General features: G+C 35.8%; 1 protein-coding gene across 4 annotated transcripts in view; it reads left to right on the top strand.

Moving 5' to 3' along the window:
- The window catches only part of SLAIN2 (SLAIN motif family member 2), an 80796-nt gene that overhangs the window by 37901 nt on the left and 26338 nt on the right, over nt 1-16557 (top strand). For 2 of the 4 annotated variants that reach the window (XM_029235396.1, XM_029235400.1), the window contains exons 3-7: nt 1467-1631; nt 3370-3531; nt 6316-6675; nt 8421-8558; nt 16261-16338. In XM_029235396.1, coding sequence (XP_029091229.1) covers nt 1467-1631; nt 3370-3531; nt 6316-6675; nt 8421-8558; nt 16261-16338 — 903 coding nt within the window. The remainder of the gene's footprint in view (nt 1-1466; nt 1632-3369; nt 3532-6315; nt 6676-8420; nt 8559-16260; nt 16339-16557) is intronic. The other 2 variants (XM_029235397.1, XM_029235399.1) reach the window with 2 other exon arrangements.

The following is a 16557-nucleotide window of genomic DNA, read 5'->3' as shown; positions in this document are numbered from 1 at the left end:
TAGATTACTCACTGTTATTCCCTGGACACTCTATGCATTTTCAAGGCATGGTTTTAGTTTATGTTATAGACACAGATGAAAACATATACTTTCCCCACTTCAGTGTCCTACCAAATTATCCTCTCAAGACTGCTCCAGTGCCTCTCCTTCCAAAAAGCCTTACTACCTAGTTTCTCTCAGTTGTAATGAATTACTCCTATCTCATCATTTCCATTAGCCTCTTTGCGCCTTTATGATAGTACTCATTTCATTTTGCCTTGAAATCACTGTTTTTTCTGCCTGCACTACTTGGCTTTAGGCCTCTTGAGAAGAAGTACCATGTCACATTTGTGTATTTATTCTGCATAGTACTTTGGTGATGGTCATAAATATGAATAAGCTGTAGATTTTAGAATAGGGTGAAGAAAAGAAAAAATACTTTAAGTATTAATTTTTCTTGTATATAATTGATATCTTAGCCCTACTTTCATACTATTTTTATATTTTTATATGCATAGCACAAATTTTTCCCCTTTTTTGGCAGAAGTATTCTCCTTGGTCCAGAAAATGGGGCGGGGGTGGGTTCTTTTTAAAAAAAGAATTCTTGTATGTTTGACCTTAATCTGGCCTAAATAGTATTGCTTTATTTTTTCAAAAATCCAAACTTTGGAACGACTATTTTTAAAACTCATTATTTCATAGTTTTTTGTTGTTATTAGCAGTATGTGTTTGTTATAGAAAAATGAGACAACACAAATATGCTTTTATATTCATTTTATTTTTAAAGGCCATTCAAGGTTGACACAGTTGGAATAAACTTTCCAACAAGATAGAAGTAACTTAATTTAGTAACGAATAATTTGTTGAGGAGATATTCTTCCTATAGTATTATTTCTGTTTGGTGTGGCTCCTGTTTTATTTGCATAACAAAATTTAAGATAGTGGAAATATTTTGTTGGGATTATTAATGTGATATATTTCTCTCCACTACTATAGAAATGTTTCTGTGTTTAAACTGAGATAATGACTTACTGAATTTCCTAATTGGAAAATTTTTTTTATATAAATTTATTTTTATTTATATTTTTAATTTTTGGCTGCGTGGGTCTTCGTTGCTGCGCACGGGCTTTCTCTAGTTGGAGCGAGTGGGGCCTACTCTTCATTGCAGTGTGCGGGCTTCTCATTGCAGTGGCTTCTCTTGTTGCAGAGCATGGGCTCTAGGTGCATGGGCTTCAGTAGTTGTGGCACATGGGCTCAGTAGTTGTGGCTTGCAAGCTCTAGAGCACAGGCTCAGTAGTTGTGGCGCACGGGCTTGGTTGCTCCGCAGCATGTGGAATCTTCCCGGACCAGGTCTCGAACCCTTGTCCCCTGCATTGGCAGGCGGATTCTTAACCGCTCCGCCACCAGGGAAGTCCCCCAGTAGGAAAACTTTTGCGATGTTATTAGCCTTTTCTTCAATTTGATTTTTCCCCTTGTCATTAATGCAGCTCTCAAGAGGCAGAATTTGTATAATAATCCTTTCAACTCCATCAGTTACACAAGTCCTTACAGTCCAAATGCCAGTAGCCCATACAGCAGTGGTTTCAATTCTCCGTCCTCAACCCCAGTGCGACCTACTATAGTCAAACAGCTAATACTTCCTGGAAATTCAGGTAAGGAGAGACAAAATGGAGTAATTAAGAAATGGTTTTTAACTTATTGCCCTGCCTCAGAAAATAACTTACTCATCAGTAGTTCAAGTTCCTTTATTTATGAAACCTCCAACTGGTTAGAGAAGATATCATTGAGGTGCTACTTAGCACCAGGTAGTATGATACTGGGCACCAGTGATACAGATAAGCCAAGTTACATTCATAAAGTTTTCTTTAGCATGTGTGTAAAAGTTTTTTAATGTGGCTTGATAAAATAGCGTCACAGGCTTTATTTTTTTAACCAGTAGATGCTTACTGAGTAGCTTGCTTAGGTTGTAAAAGCTACAGAGTTAAACTCTTCTAATAGGAGTTTTAATAAGCTTTGATATTGTAGTTAAATAATAGTACAAGGCTGTATATGAATGTGCCAAGAGGGTGTTTAGAGCTCTAAATGATATGGGAGAGGGATAGATTGCTATAATTGGGGGAAGAATGTTCTGCTGTGGTTCTGTGACTGAGACTGTTATTCTGTAGCTTACTGTTCTTTAGATTTCAGCATTCAGTTACTCTTATTACTGCTATTGGTATGATTAATTATCATAGCTTCCTTAAAAATTAAAGTATTATTAACCACCTCAAACTTTTGACTTGTATACTCCCTAGTCTCATCACTTATTGACCCTGAAGTTTGTTCTGTACGTAGGTTGTTACTTGCTACTTATTTCACCCATGACTGTTGTACTAAAAAGGTTGTATTTGTTTAATATAGAGAATTTTATTCAGGCACTATTTGAGACTGACCTTATAGTACTTTTCCTATCATGTGCACTATGCTCTTCTTGACAACATAAACTGTTTCGTATTCTTCTTGCTCTTTTTATGTGCCATTCGTGTTGGAGCTGACTCTTATGGTGAAGAATTCTGGAAAACAAGTTTCAAATCTGTATTAGAAATATTGGTGACAGTCCTGGGATTTTTTAAATTCTTCATTAGAAGTTGATGATCTGATGAAAGCATTTCCTTAGAAACAAATTAGAGTCTTTTGGATATGTATATGCTTTATTCCTCTGACCTGTCTTCTATCCCCCTTTTGGTTTACAGTGATAAAATGAATTTTTCATCCAGTCATTTTCTTCATCCCATCTTTGTGCTTCACTAGTTAACTTCAGAGAACTCCTTGGATCCCCATTACTAGTTTAGCGAAGGAATTTTGTAAACATGGCATAATGTAGGAGAAATGAGCTTAGTGTTCTTTTTTTGGTTTGTTCCTAAATCTCTAAGGAGTCCTGATTTTCCTCAAATTATAGCTTTCTTGTTTAGGAAAAGTAGGTGCTTTATTCAAGGGAAAAGATGGTGGTATTTGCTAGTGACTGAATTTGGGAGGAGAAAACACATCTTAAATTAATCTATTTATAGAGTAGTTTCATTGGCTACCTTGTAAAAGTTGAAATCCTATAGCATGTATTATTGAACATTAATTACTTGCCAGGTACTGTTTTGAAAACTTAATTGTTTCATAAGAATATAGATAAGTTATAGCTATAAGAAAATGTGTTTTGTATTTGTCATTATATATGAAGGAGTCTCTGTAGCCCTCTTTATACTTAATCAGGACAATTTTTAATTTTAACATTTGGGAATTTTATAAACAGAAAAGGCAGAATAACAACTGAATCCAAAGATATAATATCAAGTTAATTGCAACAGATGTTTATTCAACTTTTGTTTCGCTGAAGTTTGAATCATTTTCTTTTTTAAGGTAATTTGAAAAGTTCGTCAGACAGAAATCCTCCACTCAGTCCTCAATCCTCTATAGACAGTGAATTAAGTGCTTCAGAATTAGATGAAGATTCAATTGGATCCAATTATAAGCTAAATGATGTAACTGATGTGCAGATTCTAGCTCGGATGCAGGAAGAAAGTAAGTATTTTAATTGTTAAAGTTGTGGTCTTTCATTACTGTACAAATTTGTTGTTGTTATTAAATATGTCAAAGTGTTGTGGAATAATAATGTAGTAAGAATAGAAATGTTGAAATTTCAGAGGCTTTTTCAACAAGTGGACTGGTTTGTTCATTAACTTGTTTTTAGAGTCCATAGTATGTAGAGCGGTTTGCTGTGTGAGGAGCAAAGAAAAACAGGCTATGCTCTGCTTCTGTGACTGGTAATCATACCCTGCATGTTACTCTACACTGTAACTCTGTAGTTATTACTCGGTTGCTCTGTGTTTTCTTAGTGTAGACCAGAGTTTCTCAACTGTTCTTTCATTATTGCCTCCCCAAGGAGCCGATTTAGACATTTTTCCCCCTTTTTAGCCACCCCCACTCCCATTAAATTTTAATACCGTTGATATACTGTATATCTCTTTTTGTACTGTAAGGGCTACAAACTATTATGATATCTAAGATTTTTTTCACATCCCCCAAATCATTTTTTTTCTCCTTGGGGGCAAATTTTATCTTTCTTAGAATGTTTGGTGTAGTCTGTAAAAAAGACCTTCATGGGAAAATCGGGATTGTGACATTAAGTTAAATGAAGCATGTGATGTTGCTTTGCAAAGTGGTCCTTGCAACTTTTTAGGTCACATATACCTTTGAGAATCTGATAAAAGTGTTGTCCCCTGTCATTCCCAAAATATGCATACGCACAAAATTTTTCATACTATTTCAAGGGCTCATTAGTGCCCTGACTCTCATCTGAATGTAAGATGTTGGTGATAGTATTATTCTTGCCTGTATATTTTATTGTATGATGCCATAGGCTTAACTGTGAAGGAAGCAGTCTCTCTAACCTTCATAATGAAAAGATCCTTGAAACACAGATTTCAGAGTCTTGACAGTTGGCTGAGGTAATGGAGCAATGCTATAGTTTAGTTCAAATTTTTTCTGTTTAGGTCCGTCCTTTTATGTAAATATGTAGTAAGTTTTATCAAGCTATAACATTTATTAAGAAACTGCAATGTTTCTCACTCTGCTAATTCTTGTCTCATTTTCACACATCTTCCCTTAGAAAGATAGAAAGCTTTGGTGCTTGTTTTATCTATCTTTAGCCCTAGAAACTAATAACATTTTACCCTTTTCTTCTGTAACTTTGTGTATGTAACTCCTCACTGGGAGTATGGTATTGTCAGCTAGTGAGGGGTTACTTATTATCATGGATGTGAAAAAAGAATAAAGAATGCTGTGTAACTACCAGTTAGAATAAACTCACTCATTTCTTCTTTGAATCCTGACTTTTTAGACTGCAGTATTTTGTTAGAAATTCAACCAGCTATTTGCTGTAGTTTTCATATTGTGTGTTGGTAATGCATAATAGAAATTTTAGTCTTACTTTAAAAATCCTTTCTAAGCTATTCACACGCACAAATATTTCTTTTCCTGGTGAATTTTTTAAAAAATAAAACAAAAAATGCTGAAAATGTGTGTGATACCTCCTTGAAAGCACCAGCTTTTTTTTTTTTTTTTTTAAAGAGAGAATGATTTTCCTTTTTACAACATTGTTTCTCCCATTCTTTGGTAACAAAAATGAAGAGTAACAGATTTGGGCGTTTGCCTGGTTAAGCTCCCTCATTTTTAAAATGAGAAACACACAATCCCATAGTGGTTGTGACTTCCCTAAGACCCCCTTGTTAATGGAGAACCTGCATTGGGATCTGGATTTTTCTTTTTTAAAACACCGCTCTTCTCACTGGTCTGTCATCTTTTGCTAGGTGACTTTAGTGCCATGTTTGCTATAACATGACACTAAGTAATTTGTTGGTTGCTACAGTGGTCCCCAAACCTGACCAAAGGGTTAGACGGGCCCTAGGAATCTAGTTTTACAGGTACCCTGGTGTGATTCTCATCCACTACTTTGGGGAACCATGTTGATATCACTTTCTGTGAATGAATATATAACTTAAAAGTTTGATACTTCTCTAGAACAGATCTTTTGGGCTAAACTGCCAATAGTTAGCAGGACTTCCTCAAAATGTTATCTAAATTCCATACATTTTTTTCAATTGTAATTTTTTTTCTCGTTGAATATCTATCAGCATTTGTTTTTATTCTAGAAGGTTTTATACTATTTGAAGGGCTCCTAAGGTTGCTTGGGTATTTCTGGAGGTATCAATATAATTAAGGGACTCCTTTGAAAATTCTTACTTGATGGCTTAGAATTTATCTTGTTTTATTGAAGTCTCTTAGGTTATGAAACAACTGAAATTATGTTTGTGTCCAAGTATTGAATTCCTAAGAGTGGGATAGAAGTTTCCTTCATCATCTTCTTGAGTAAGATTAATGCAAGGATTCAGTATCCAGGGAGTATATTTACTCACTGATGTATTCTTTACACTGGTTGGGCAGTAATTGTTTTCCTTCAGTATTCCTTCAATGTTAATCTCAAATTTGGATTACTGTCTTTTGGAGTAGAAATATTTTTAAATTTATTGTTCTATTTTTAATATAGATTTCGGATTCAAGAAGAAATGTTGAAATTGGGCAAAAATTTATGAATTTCATTTAATTTAAAAATAGCCTTTTAGATGTGGTATATGCATCCTTATGTGTGGGAAAGTCTAAGGTGAATCAAGTGAAAGGGAGTTTTCCTTTACACGTTATACCCTATTTGAATTTCTCAATGATAATCTTTTGCTTTTAAACCTTAAAAATATTTAAATGTTTAAAAATAAAACTAAAGAAATAAAATAACACATTCATTATTGTCAGGTCTCCGGCAAGAATATGCAGCCACCGCGTCTCGGCGCAGTTCTGGTTCATCTTGCAATTCTACAAGACGGGGTACTTTTAGTGATCAGGAACTTGATGCACAAAGTTTAGATGATGAAGATGACAATATGCATCATGCAGTATACCCTGCTGTTAACAGGTTTTCACCATCACCACGCAATTCACCTCGACCATCTCCTAAGCAGTCACCCCGAAATTCACCTCGTTCTCGATCTCCTGCTCGGGGAATAGAATATAGTAGAGTGTCCCCACAGCCTATGATTAGCCGCTTACAGCAACCTCGCCTTTCCCTTCAAGGCCATCCCACAGATTTACAGACAACCAGTGTTAAAAATGAAGGTAACTATAATGTCTGGAAAAACTTTGTCCTTCAGGGCTTCCCTGGTGGCGCAGTGGTTGAGAGTCCGCCTGCCGATGCTGCCGATGCAGGGGACGCGGGTTCGTGCCACGGTCCGGGAAGATCCCACGTGCCGCAGAGCAGCTGGGCCCGTTGAGCCATGGCCGCTGAGCCTGCGCGTCCGGGGCCTGTGCTCCGCAACGGGAGAGGCCACAACAGTGAGAGGCCCGTGTACCGCAAGAAAAAAAAAAAAAATTTGTCCTTCATATTTCAGTATGAAAGTAACAGTTTTTACCAAGGTTCTGTATTTTAGAAAGTAGATCAAGAATTTAGACAGTTTATTGTTTTATTAATACTGAGTCAGGGACTTCCCTGGTGGCACAGTGGTTGAGAATCCGCTTGCCAATGGAGGGGACATGGGTTTGCGCCCTGGTCTGGGAAGATCCCACATCATGCCATGGAGCAACTAAGCCCGTGCGCCACAACTACTGAGCCTGTGCTCTAGAGTCCCTGAGCCACAACTACTGAGCCTGTGAGGCACAGCTACTGAAGCCCACGAGCCTAGGGCCCGTGCTCCATGACAGGAGGAGCTACCACAATGAGAAGCCTGTGCACCGCAAGGAAGAGTAGCCCCCGCTTGCCGCAACTAGAGAAAGCCCACGCGCAGCAGCGAAGATCCAACGCAGCCAAAAATAAATACAATAAAATAAATAAATTTATTTTAAAAATACTGAGTCAATGCAAAAATAAAGGAAGAAGTGAATTTAATTTTACTTGATTATGTTAGTTTTGCTTTGTTATACTCATGAAGTGATCTGTGTATAGATTTTTTTTTTTTTAATTTATTTTTGGCTGCATTGGATCTTTGTTGCTCCGCGCGGGCTTTCTCTAGTTGTGGCGAGCAGGGGCTGCTCTTCGTTGCAGTGTGCGTGCTCCTCATTGTGGTGGCTTCTCTTGTTGCGGAGCACAGGCTCTAGGCACGCGGGCCTCAGTACTTGCAGCATATGGGCTCAGTAGTTGTGGTCGAGGGCTCTAGAGCACAGACTCAGTAGTTGTGGCACACAGGCTTAGTTGCTCTGTGGCATGTGGGATCTTCCCAGACCAGGGAATCAAACCCATGTCTCCTGCATTGGCAGGCGGATTCTTAACCACTGAGCCACCAGGGAAGTCCCTGTGTATAGATTTTGATTTAAGTAATTTATGGTTCTTTTAAACAGTTCTACCCATTTATAGAAACTGTATTGTTTATTTTTATAAGACGTGTACTTCCTGTTAGCTCTTCTAAAATATGCATAACACTTAAATAAAGAATTTTATTTTTTTTTAATTTATTTATTTTATTTAATTTTTACTTTTGGCTGTGTTGGGTCTTTGTTGCTGTAGGCAGGCTTTCTCTAGTTGTGGCAAGCAGGGGCTACTCTTCATTGTGCTGCTCAGACTTCTCATTGCAGTGGCTTCTCTTGTTGCAGAGCACGGGCTCTAGGTGCATGGGCTCAGTAGTTGTGTCTTGCAGGCTCTAGAGCACAGGCTCAGTAGTTGTGGGGCACAGGCTTAGTTGCTCCATGGCATGTGGGATCTTCCCAGACCAGGGCTCAAACCTGTGTTCCCTGCATTGGCAGGTGAATTCTTAACCACTGCACTACAGGGAGGCCCAAGAATTTGATTTTTGAATGTTAATTAATTTTAATTTTCTCCATCGGAAAGAATGTTTTGATTTTTTCTTTTAATTAAATTTCTGTTGTCGTAGAAAAACTAAGACGCAGTCTTCCAAACCTATCCCGAACATCCAATACACAAGTTGACTCAGTGAAAAGCAGCAGAAGTGACTCAAATTTTCAAGTGCCAAATGGAGGAATACCTCGCATGCAACCTCAGGCTTCAGCCAGTAAGTATCCTTTATGTATCAGTTATTTAAAGATAAATGAAAATTATAGATTTTAATTTTGTGCTGAATAGCTGTATTAAACTATAGTAAAATGTAGTGATTATCAATGGCTATAAGATGATCATAGCTATATTAAAATTTAAAATTTGTCCCTATAAAATACCCAATTGTATCAATACTTAAATCTGTATGAAACTGTGGTCTCTCTAGAATTCTAAAATAAGCAAGTTCTAGCTGTTTAATGTATAAATATATATGCCTTAAAAATCTTATATTCTGCAATACTGCACATTAAAAATGACAGGATTTTGGGGGGAAATAGTCCTGAAGCAGACCACTTAAAACCCAAGGAGCTTTCTTACTAGAACATTAATAAAAATAATGATCCCATGAAAATAATAGCACAATTAAAGGCATGTTAAATTCTTAATAAATAAAATAAATACTCCAGCAAATGTAGAATTTCATTTTTAAAAAAAGTTGAAGGTAACCTGATGGAAAGGAACGTTGAGACCGTTGAATTAAGGAGACATATGCACCATAAACAAAGATCAGATAATCATGCAGAAGGAACTTCTAAGACAAAGTGGCCAAACTGAGCCAAGAAGTGATGTGGGAGTAGATGGCACTCTGTACTTTACAGAGAGACTAAAACAGAATTGAATACTTTCCAAAAAGTATTGCGTATTAAGTAGGGTAGATATGAGCATGCAGTCAAACCAGTTTTAAACAACTATCAGAGTTATTTCTACAATCTTAGAAATGCTCAATATGCATGCCTTCTATCCCACAGTTCACATCAGTTTTGTAGTTTGATTCATTCAGTTCCTTTGTAGCATGTTTACTGTCAGTGGTTGAGTGGTCACTGTGATGTGGTTCCTTCATTTCCTCAAAGCTGTGACAAAGAAGTGATACAAACACGAGGTTATTGACTGTCCATTTATAACTTGTGTATTGAGTAACACAACTTTGAAAGCATTCAACTCTTTTTAAATCCCCTTGCACTCTTCCTTGGCTCTGTTGTGTTTAGCTGACTTTGTGTAGTTTGTATTAAGCTGCTGTTACTTGGTGGCTCAAAAATCCAGTCCAGAAAAAAATACATTTGAACCAAAATGACTTTTGTGATATATTGATAAATTTTCCCTATTTACAGATTGCATATAATATTATTTTTATTATACAACTCACATTGTACGGTACCAAACATTCATAATTCTGTTTAATCCTCTGAACAATTCTATGAAGTAGGTTCAGTTACTAACACATTTTACAAATTAGGAAATTGAAGCTTTGAAAGGTTACATAAGTTATCTATGATCATACCATACAGCTTATAAGTAGCAAGTTAGGATTCAGACCCATGTTGATCCTGATTGAAAGCCAAAGCCCATTTAGAGAGATTTGTCACATCAGTGGTTTAGTACTAAGACATAAAAATTATCCAGAAATATTATTTCTTTTTTTTTCTAAGATAAACTCTAAAATTTAAGGCATTGTAGAAAACTGATACCTAGAGATTTGGGTACCTCATTTTTTTAGATGGAGGTGTGCAAAAACATGTTTTTCTATCACATTAAATTTTAAACACACAGACCATGTGAACTGTGTGTTTAAGAGTGCCGTTATGGTACTCATGTGGTACTCATAAATGGTGTAGAAAATAGAGATTCACAAAATTTTAAAAATGAATGTAAAGATACAGTTTGAACTCTAAGTTATTGCTGAAGTGGTGAGTGACAGGTTTTGTGCCTTTAAACCTGCAAATTAAGTTAATTTGATTTAATAATATCCTGTTTCTGGGGTTTTCTTCCCCCTTGGGAAGAGCAATTCACAGTGTTAATACAACAGGAAAGAAACTTTTATATCGTTAAGAATATTAAGTAACAAAACTCATGTATATTATAAGCTACACTTTTACATTCTATGCACAGATAATCCAAAACACCATTTTCACTTGGCTTTCAGAGGTGCTTTAATACTTAGTTTGAAATTGTTAAATTCTGAATTTCTCAAATCTTTCCATGACATATTTTCAGACTGCTTCCCAGCTCTTTGATGAAACCAGCTATATCTATATCCTTTTTACCTCATTCCATTATTGTCAGTACCAAATCTTTACTCAGATTTGTTCCCTCATGCCCTCATACATGCTGTTTGTTTATTTAAACTATTCTAGCATCTTAAAGCTGTATGGAAATGAAAAATAACTCTTTACAAAAAGAGAAGGAACAATAAAAGATTGAGAACCTAGGATAAAAATGTTAATAAAAAAAGAATATATTGACCATATCTTAAACTTTATGATAACTACTCACCTTCTCTAGTGGTAGAATTACCATTGTATAATCAACTGCTGATTCCCTAGAATTTTTTTTTCCTGTAGGTAAATTATTTTTTTCTTTTTCCCCAGAAGTTGATAATTAAGGAAAATACGTAAAGAAACATAATGAGATTCTAATCACTAATTTACTTTTAAGTGGGATATATGTATACTGTTTCATAGTCGTATTTCAATATTTGAATAATGTATAGGCAGAAGAAAAAGTAAGGTACCATCCTTTTTTAAAAATTGCATATACTTGTTTATTTTTATATATGTAGCTGTAATGAAGCTTATTTATGATGAAAATGTCACAAATATTTATTTTAGTATAGAATCACACTACTCACAAAAACGTATTTGGAAAGTAGTAAATCCAGAATATTGGCAGGTTTAAAATTTAATAAAGTTTATTTTATAAAAATATTTAAAACTTGAGAGTTCCTTGGAGGTCCAGTAGTTAGGACTTGGGCTTTCACTTCCGTGGCCCCAGGTTCAGTCCCTGGTTGGGGAACTAAGATAACGGAAGCCGTGTGGCACGGCCAAAAAAAAAGAAAAAAAATTTAAAACGTTTTGTTTAAAGTTAATACATTATAAAGCAAAATAAAGTGCTACCTATTTTTCTGAAAATTTTACATATATCTTTGATACATAATATATATGTGTGTTTTAACTAGTGTGTGCATATAGGTGTACTGTTTTCATAATAGCCTTTTTATTTTGATATATAATTATGTATAGATATTACAATGGCAAGTTTTATATATGAATTAGCATTTTAAATATTTTATATAAACCAAGTTTATATATTTGCTGCATTTTATTTTCTTATAAGTATTTTTCCAGCTCTTAAGTGGTAAAGCTTTGGTTCTTACTTGCTGGTCTGCATGAACCTAACTTTGCAAGGTTGCTTTATTTCCACCTAAGGGACCACTTCTTTTGCCTTGTTACTATGCCAGTCACTATTTTTATATGCTTATTTGCTATGGCTGCATTATTGTGGATGTTGGCATTCAAATATGAATATTATGAGAGTTCTAATATATTTTCATTTTGATAGCTATTACCAATTCTTGACTTTTATATTTGGAAAATGTGAGTAACTTAAAAAGTTTAAGAAAACCAGAGCATTGCAGAGGTCATGGATACATGTAATTTTCTCAGATTCTCCAGTTAAAGGAAGGAATGTTTCTCATGGGCAGTTTTTCAAAAGACTAGTGCTTGCTTTCTAAGACCACTGGAGCACAGGTTTAATAGAGAGTTTAATTTTCAGAAAAATATAGGAATTACTGGTTCAGAAATAAGAGAAGAGAGAAAAACCCAAGGCAATCTGCTGGTTTTATAAAAAGTAGTATGAGTTTACTTTCACATGTATTGTCTCATTTGAACCTCACAACATCTCATTTTTCATTTTTATAGAGAGGGAAAAGAGATCCATATAAATTATATGTACAATGTCAAGTAACTAGAAAAGTGGCAAAACCAAGCCAAATTACTCCCTCTTCTCAACTCCTCCATGAGTCTCCTGATTTCCTCCCAATCATTGTTTGGATTACATCATGCTGACCTAATTTCAAATGAGGAGGCATCTTGGAAAATATTCTTGGATGACTCTACTGGAGCATGATTTGAGACTGAACTATAAATACTTTGTGAATTACCACAAAAGAGTAAAATAAGTCATTGTAACATTTATCCACTTGCTTGCTTACATTTAACTAAATGGAAGAATATATTTGAATAGGATACAGAGTATACTCCCAAAGAAAAGATGTATAGGATCAGTATTGTACTCTGGACCTCTCACTGAAGAGGAAGTGTCCAGGGCAGTTGTCAGCTTATACATAGGCCAGACTGCACTTAGGCCCATGGGGAAGGAATTCTCATCCAGATTTCACTTGTAACCAAAACACTAAAAGGTTACACTCAAATTTTATATAATTGTGAAACATAAATTGAAATAAATAAGTCATGATAAATCTGTGTAATTGGCTAATGTACAAATGAGTGAGATACTTGTAGAACTCCTGTTTAAGGATAAGTAGTGTAATGATGTTGTCAGTTATCACAAAGAGATTTTATAAATGTAGTTTTTCTGACCTTTACTTCTGGAAATGTTGATTGAATACATCTGGGATGGGGACCCAGAATCTATTTTTTAGAAGTGTCTTAGCTGACTCTGGCATATTTAAGTTTGAGAACCACTCAATTGGACCTCAGCTGTGGAGGATCTCGAATATTTAGTTTGAATCTCTGGATTTTATCCAGTACTCAGTCACTTATGTGTTTCTTAATTATTCAACAGATATTTATTGGGTGTATATGTTCCAAGCACTGGGAATATAAATGTGAAAGAGACAGCTCATGCCCTCCAAAAGAGGAAGTGACAGGCAGGAAGTGATGTGGGAACAGGAGAGGCATTACACTGCAGTATGAAGAGGTTTTCAGGAAAGGTATTGAAAGATGTCTCAGCCAACTCTGAAGGAGTTGTCACACGAGGAAAGGAAGTATAAGTTTTCCAAACAGTGGGACCAGTAATGAAGTCTTAAGAATGGCATCCTGATTATAGTGGTTTTGTTTGACTAAAGTGTGGGTCACAGGATGGTTAGTTGGTGCAGTGACGAAGGATGAGAGATGTAGGTAGGGGTTAGATTGTGGGAGCTTTTAAATATCATGTTGGGAATTCCCCGGCAGTCCAGTGGTTAAGACTGCATGCTTTCATTGCCGAGGGTGCGGGTTCGATCCCTGGTCAGGGAACTAAGATCCCACGAGCCACACAGTGCAGCCAAAAAAATAAATGAATCAAATAAATTTCATATTAAGGAGTTTAGATTTCATCTTATAAGCATGGCGAGCCATCATAGGCTTTTAATCAGGGTTACTTCTTAAGAAACTCAGTCTGGTAGCAATGTGGAGAATGGATTAAAGTTCTAGAAGGATTTGGAGACTTTCAGTTTAACTACTATAATTTGTCTTTAAAAAGTGATTTTGGGGACTTCTCTGGCGGTCCAGTGGTTAGGACTTGACACTTTCACTGCCTGGGCCTGGGTTTGATCCCGGTTGGGGAACTGAGATCCCGCAAGCTGTGCGGACAAAATAAATAAAAAGTGGTTTCGTCATTAGAAAACAGATCAAATTACGATTGATAATTCAGATTAAAATTTAGTTTTTGTTCTTATTTGAGTAACATTATGTGACTTTGTGGTATCTCATGAAAATCATTCATTTCATTCCATCTGTATCAGGCAAATTTAGAGTATACTGCCTGATCCTATTTGCTATAAACAGGATCCTATCTGATTCTTTGACTTATTGTTGGACAGTTTTCACTTGTCTGTAGATGCTGTTCTTGTGGCATCACCCATGAAACTTGAGGGATAAATAAGTTCCATTGGAGTTATTGTAGCTATTAATTTAAATAAGATCTTTCCAGGACAATTGATTAGAGGTGATATGTTAAACCCTCGTTTAAAAAATTTTAATAGTTAATAGATACTGTGGATTGCCAGTGTATGTACAGTTGGTTACCTTTTGCCCTCATTTACTCCACTCCAATCACCATGACCTACTTCTGTTCTTCAAATATAGCAGGCACACTCCTACCTCAGGTCCTTACTGCTGCTTTTCCTTCCATATCGAGTGCATTCCCCTGATATCTGTATGGCTCACTTCCTCTCTTCCTTCAGATCTTTGGGCAAATGTCATCTCAGGGAAATATTTCCTGATGACTCTATTTGTAATTGCAACTTAAATTTCCTACTTCTTGTCACCCTTTCCTACTTAATATTCTCCTTAGCAGCTATCACCATCTTGCAGGCCATATATTTTACTCTTTGTTTATTGTGTTTCCCCTTCCCTAAAATCTTAGTTACATGAAAGTAGGAACTTTGTCTATCTAGCTGGATACTGAATCCATTGTTCCTAAAACAGTGCCTCTAATAAAGTAGATAATTACTTGAAAGAATGAAAGAAAGCAGGAATGCATGAACGAGTGAATGAATGAAAATGTGAATGGTTGAAAGCATGTATGAATAAATATGTAAATGAAGAATATTCAATGACGATAGCATCCTATATTTCTGTGGGATAGATATGAGGTAATGCATTATAAAATTGGTATTTTTTAGGTTTGGAGAATTTTTTGCTTGTCTGCCTGGCAATATATTTAACTTAAACTGGCATACAATATTGTTTAGCAGCAGTAATGTGTTGTAGTAAGTGTTACAGAAATTGAAATCAAATGCATTTGGTTTAACATTAAAAGTGTTTACTATTAGACAGTGAGGAAATCCTATCAGCATTGATACGGTTAAGCAACAGAGGGAAAGAAAAATTCTCCTTAATTCTTTTTGGTGATATATCCAGTAATCCATTTATCAACCCAATGATAGTTTAAACTCTGGCCAGATTTATGGTTTGAGATCTCTTTTTGTGGGCGGGTTGGGGGCGTTGCATATAGATCCTAGAGGTATATGAAGTCTGACTTTCAAATGGGTAGAACGACATTTTAGAGCCACTTAAATAGGTGACTGCAGTGGTACATGTGGGAATCATCAGTCATTGGAGCCAAAGTGAGATTTAACTCCAGATGGCTCTGAACTGCAGCTTAATTGCCGGTTATGAGAGTTTTGCTGCAGTTAATAGATTAGGAGTTCCAAAGAAAGCTTAGAACTCCTCATTGATCACTTTAAAAACCAGATGCTCTGACTCTTCCAAATCCCTCAACCCCAACACATACACACCCCTGCCCACCCCATATGCATGTGTGCATAGTCCAGATATGTTGCTACCCAAAGTCTAAAGTGCAATTAGTTGAATTCTACAGCAAGATGATGTTGAACATATTAAAGCAACTAGATGGTTTACTCCCTTGAGGACCTGCCTGGTTCTGAGTTTTCTTCTCCTTTTTGAGTATGGGGATTACTATTTCATGTTAGGACAGTTCATCTAACAATAACTGCTTTGCCAAAGTCTGCTTTTTGCGCTGAACAAGTACTACGTTTATTTTTTTTCTGTACTGTGTGCTTGCGTTCATCACTTTACTTATTAGCTTTGTATTCTTTGCATCCTGTAGCATGTTTGCTGGTGGTTTGTTTTCTCTTTGATATTTTGATTGGTTTACATATTATAGATTTTCTCATCTATAAGAAATAATTTTGGAAAGTATGCACTTTGCACTAAGATTTCCATTCCCTTTCTTTTCCAACTTAATGCACTAAGCATCACTTTAAGATTCCTCTGCTTCTAGGATTCTAACATAGTCTCACCTTATCTGTTCCTTGATAAATTTTCAAGTTTGTATTAAAATATTCAAGTTTACAGAAGCTATAGTCTTTATCTTGTCCTTCCAGGCAAATATTACAGTTCCTTATTTTTCAACAGCTTCGCAAAGGCTGAAAAATTTGCCTCGTACTTCCCTCAAAGCCAAACAGTTGCTTCAAACTTCATCTACAAAAAGAGGTAACTACAGCCTCTTACTAAGTTTTAAATTTCAGCAAATGGTCAAGTTAGTTAAATCTTTTACCTTTTGGCATACTGAGTCAGTGATGTCTATAAGGCACATTTTAGTCTTTTTTTTTTAATACTAAAATAATGTGTATTCATTCTCTGTTACTTGGATAAATCCAGAAGAAACTCATTTTCTACAGAGGTATGTATTGGGTTGCAATTCTAAAAGGA

Source organism: Monodon monoceros, unplaced genomic scaffold, assembly GCF_005190385.1.
Source record: "Monodon monoceros isolate NGI ecotype Baffin Bay Population unplaced genomic scaffold, NGI_Narwhal_1 Super_Scaffold_20, whole genome shotgun sequence".
Classification (NCBI taxonomy): domain Eukaryota; kingdom Metazoa; phylum Chordata; class Mammalia; order Artiodactyla; family Monodontidae; genus Monodon; species Monodon monoceros.
The sequence above is the reverse complement of the archived record's forward strand: the minus strand, read 5'-3'. Positions and strand labels throughout refer to the sequence as shown.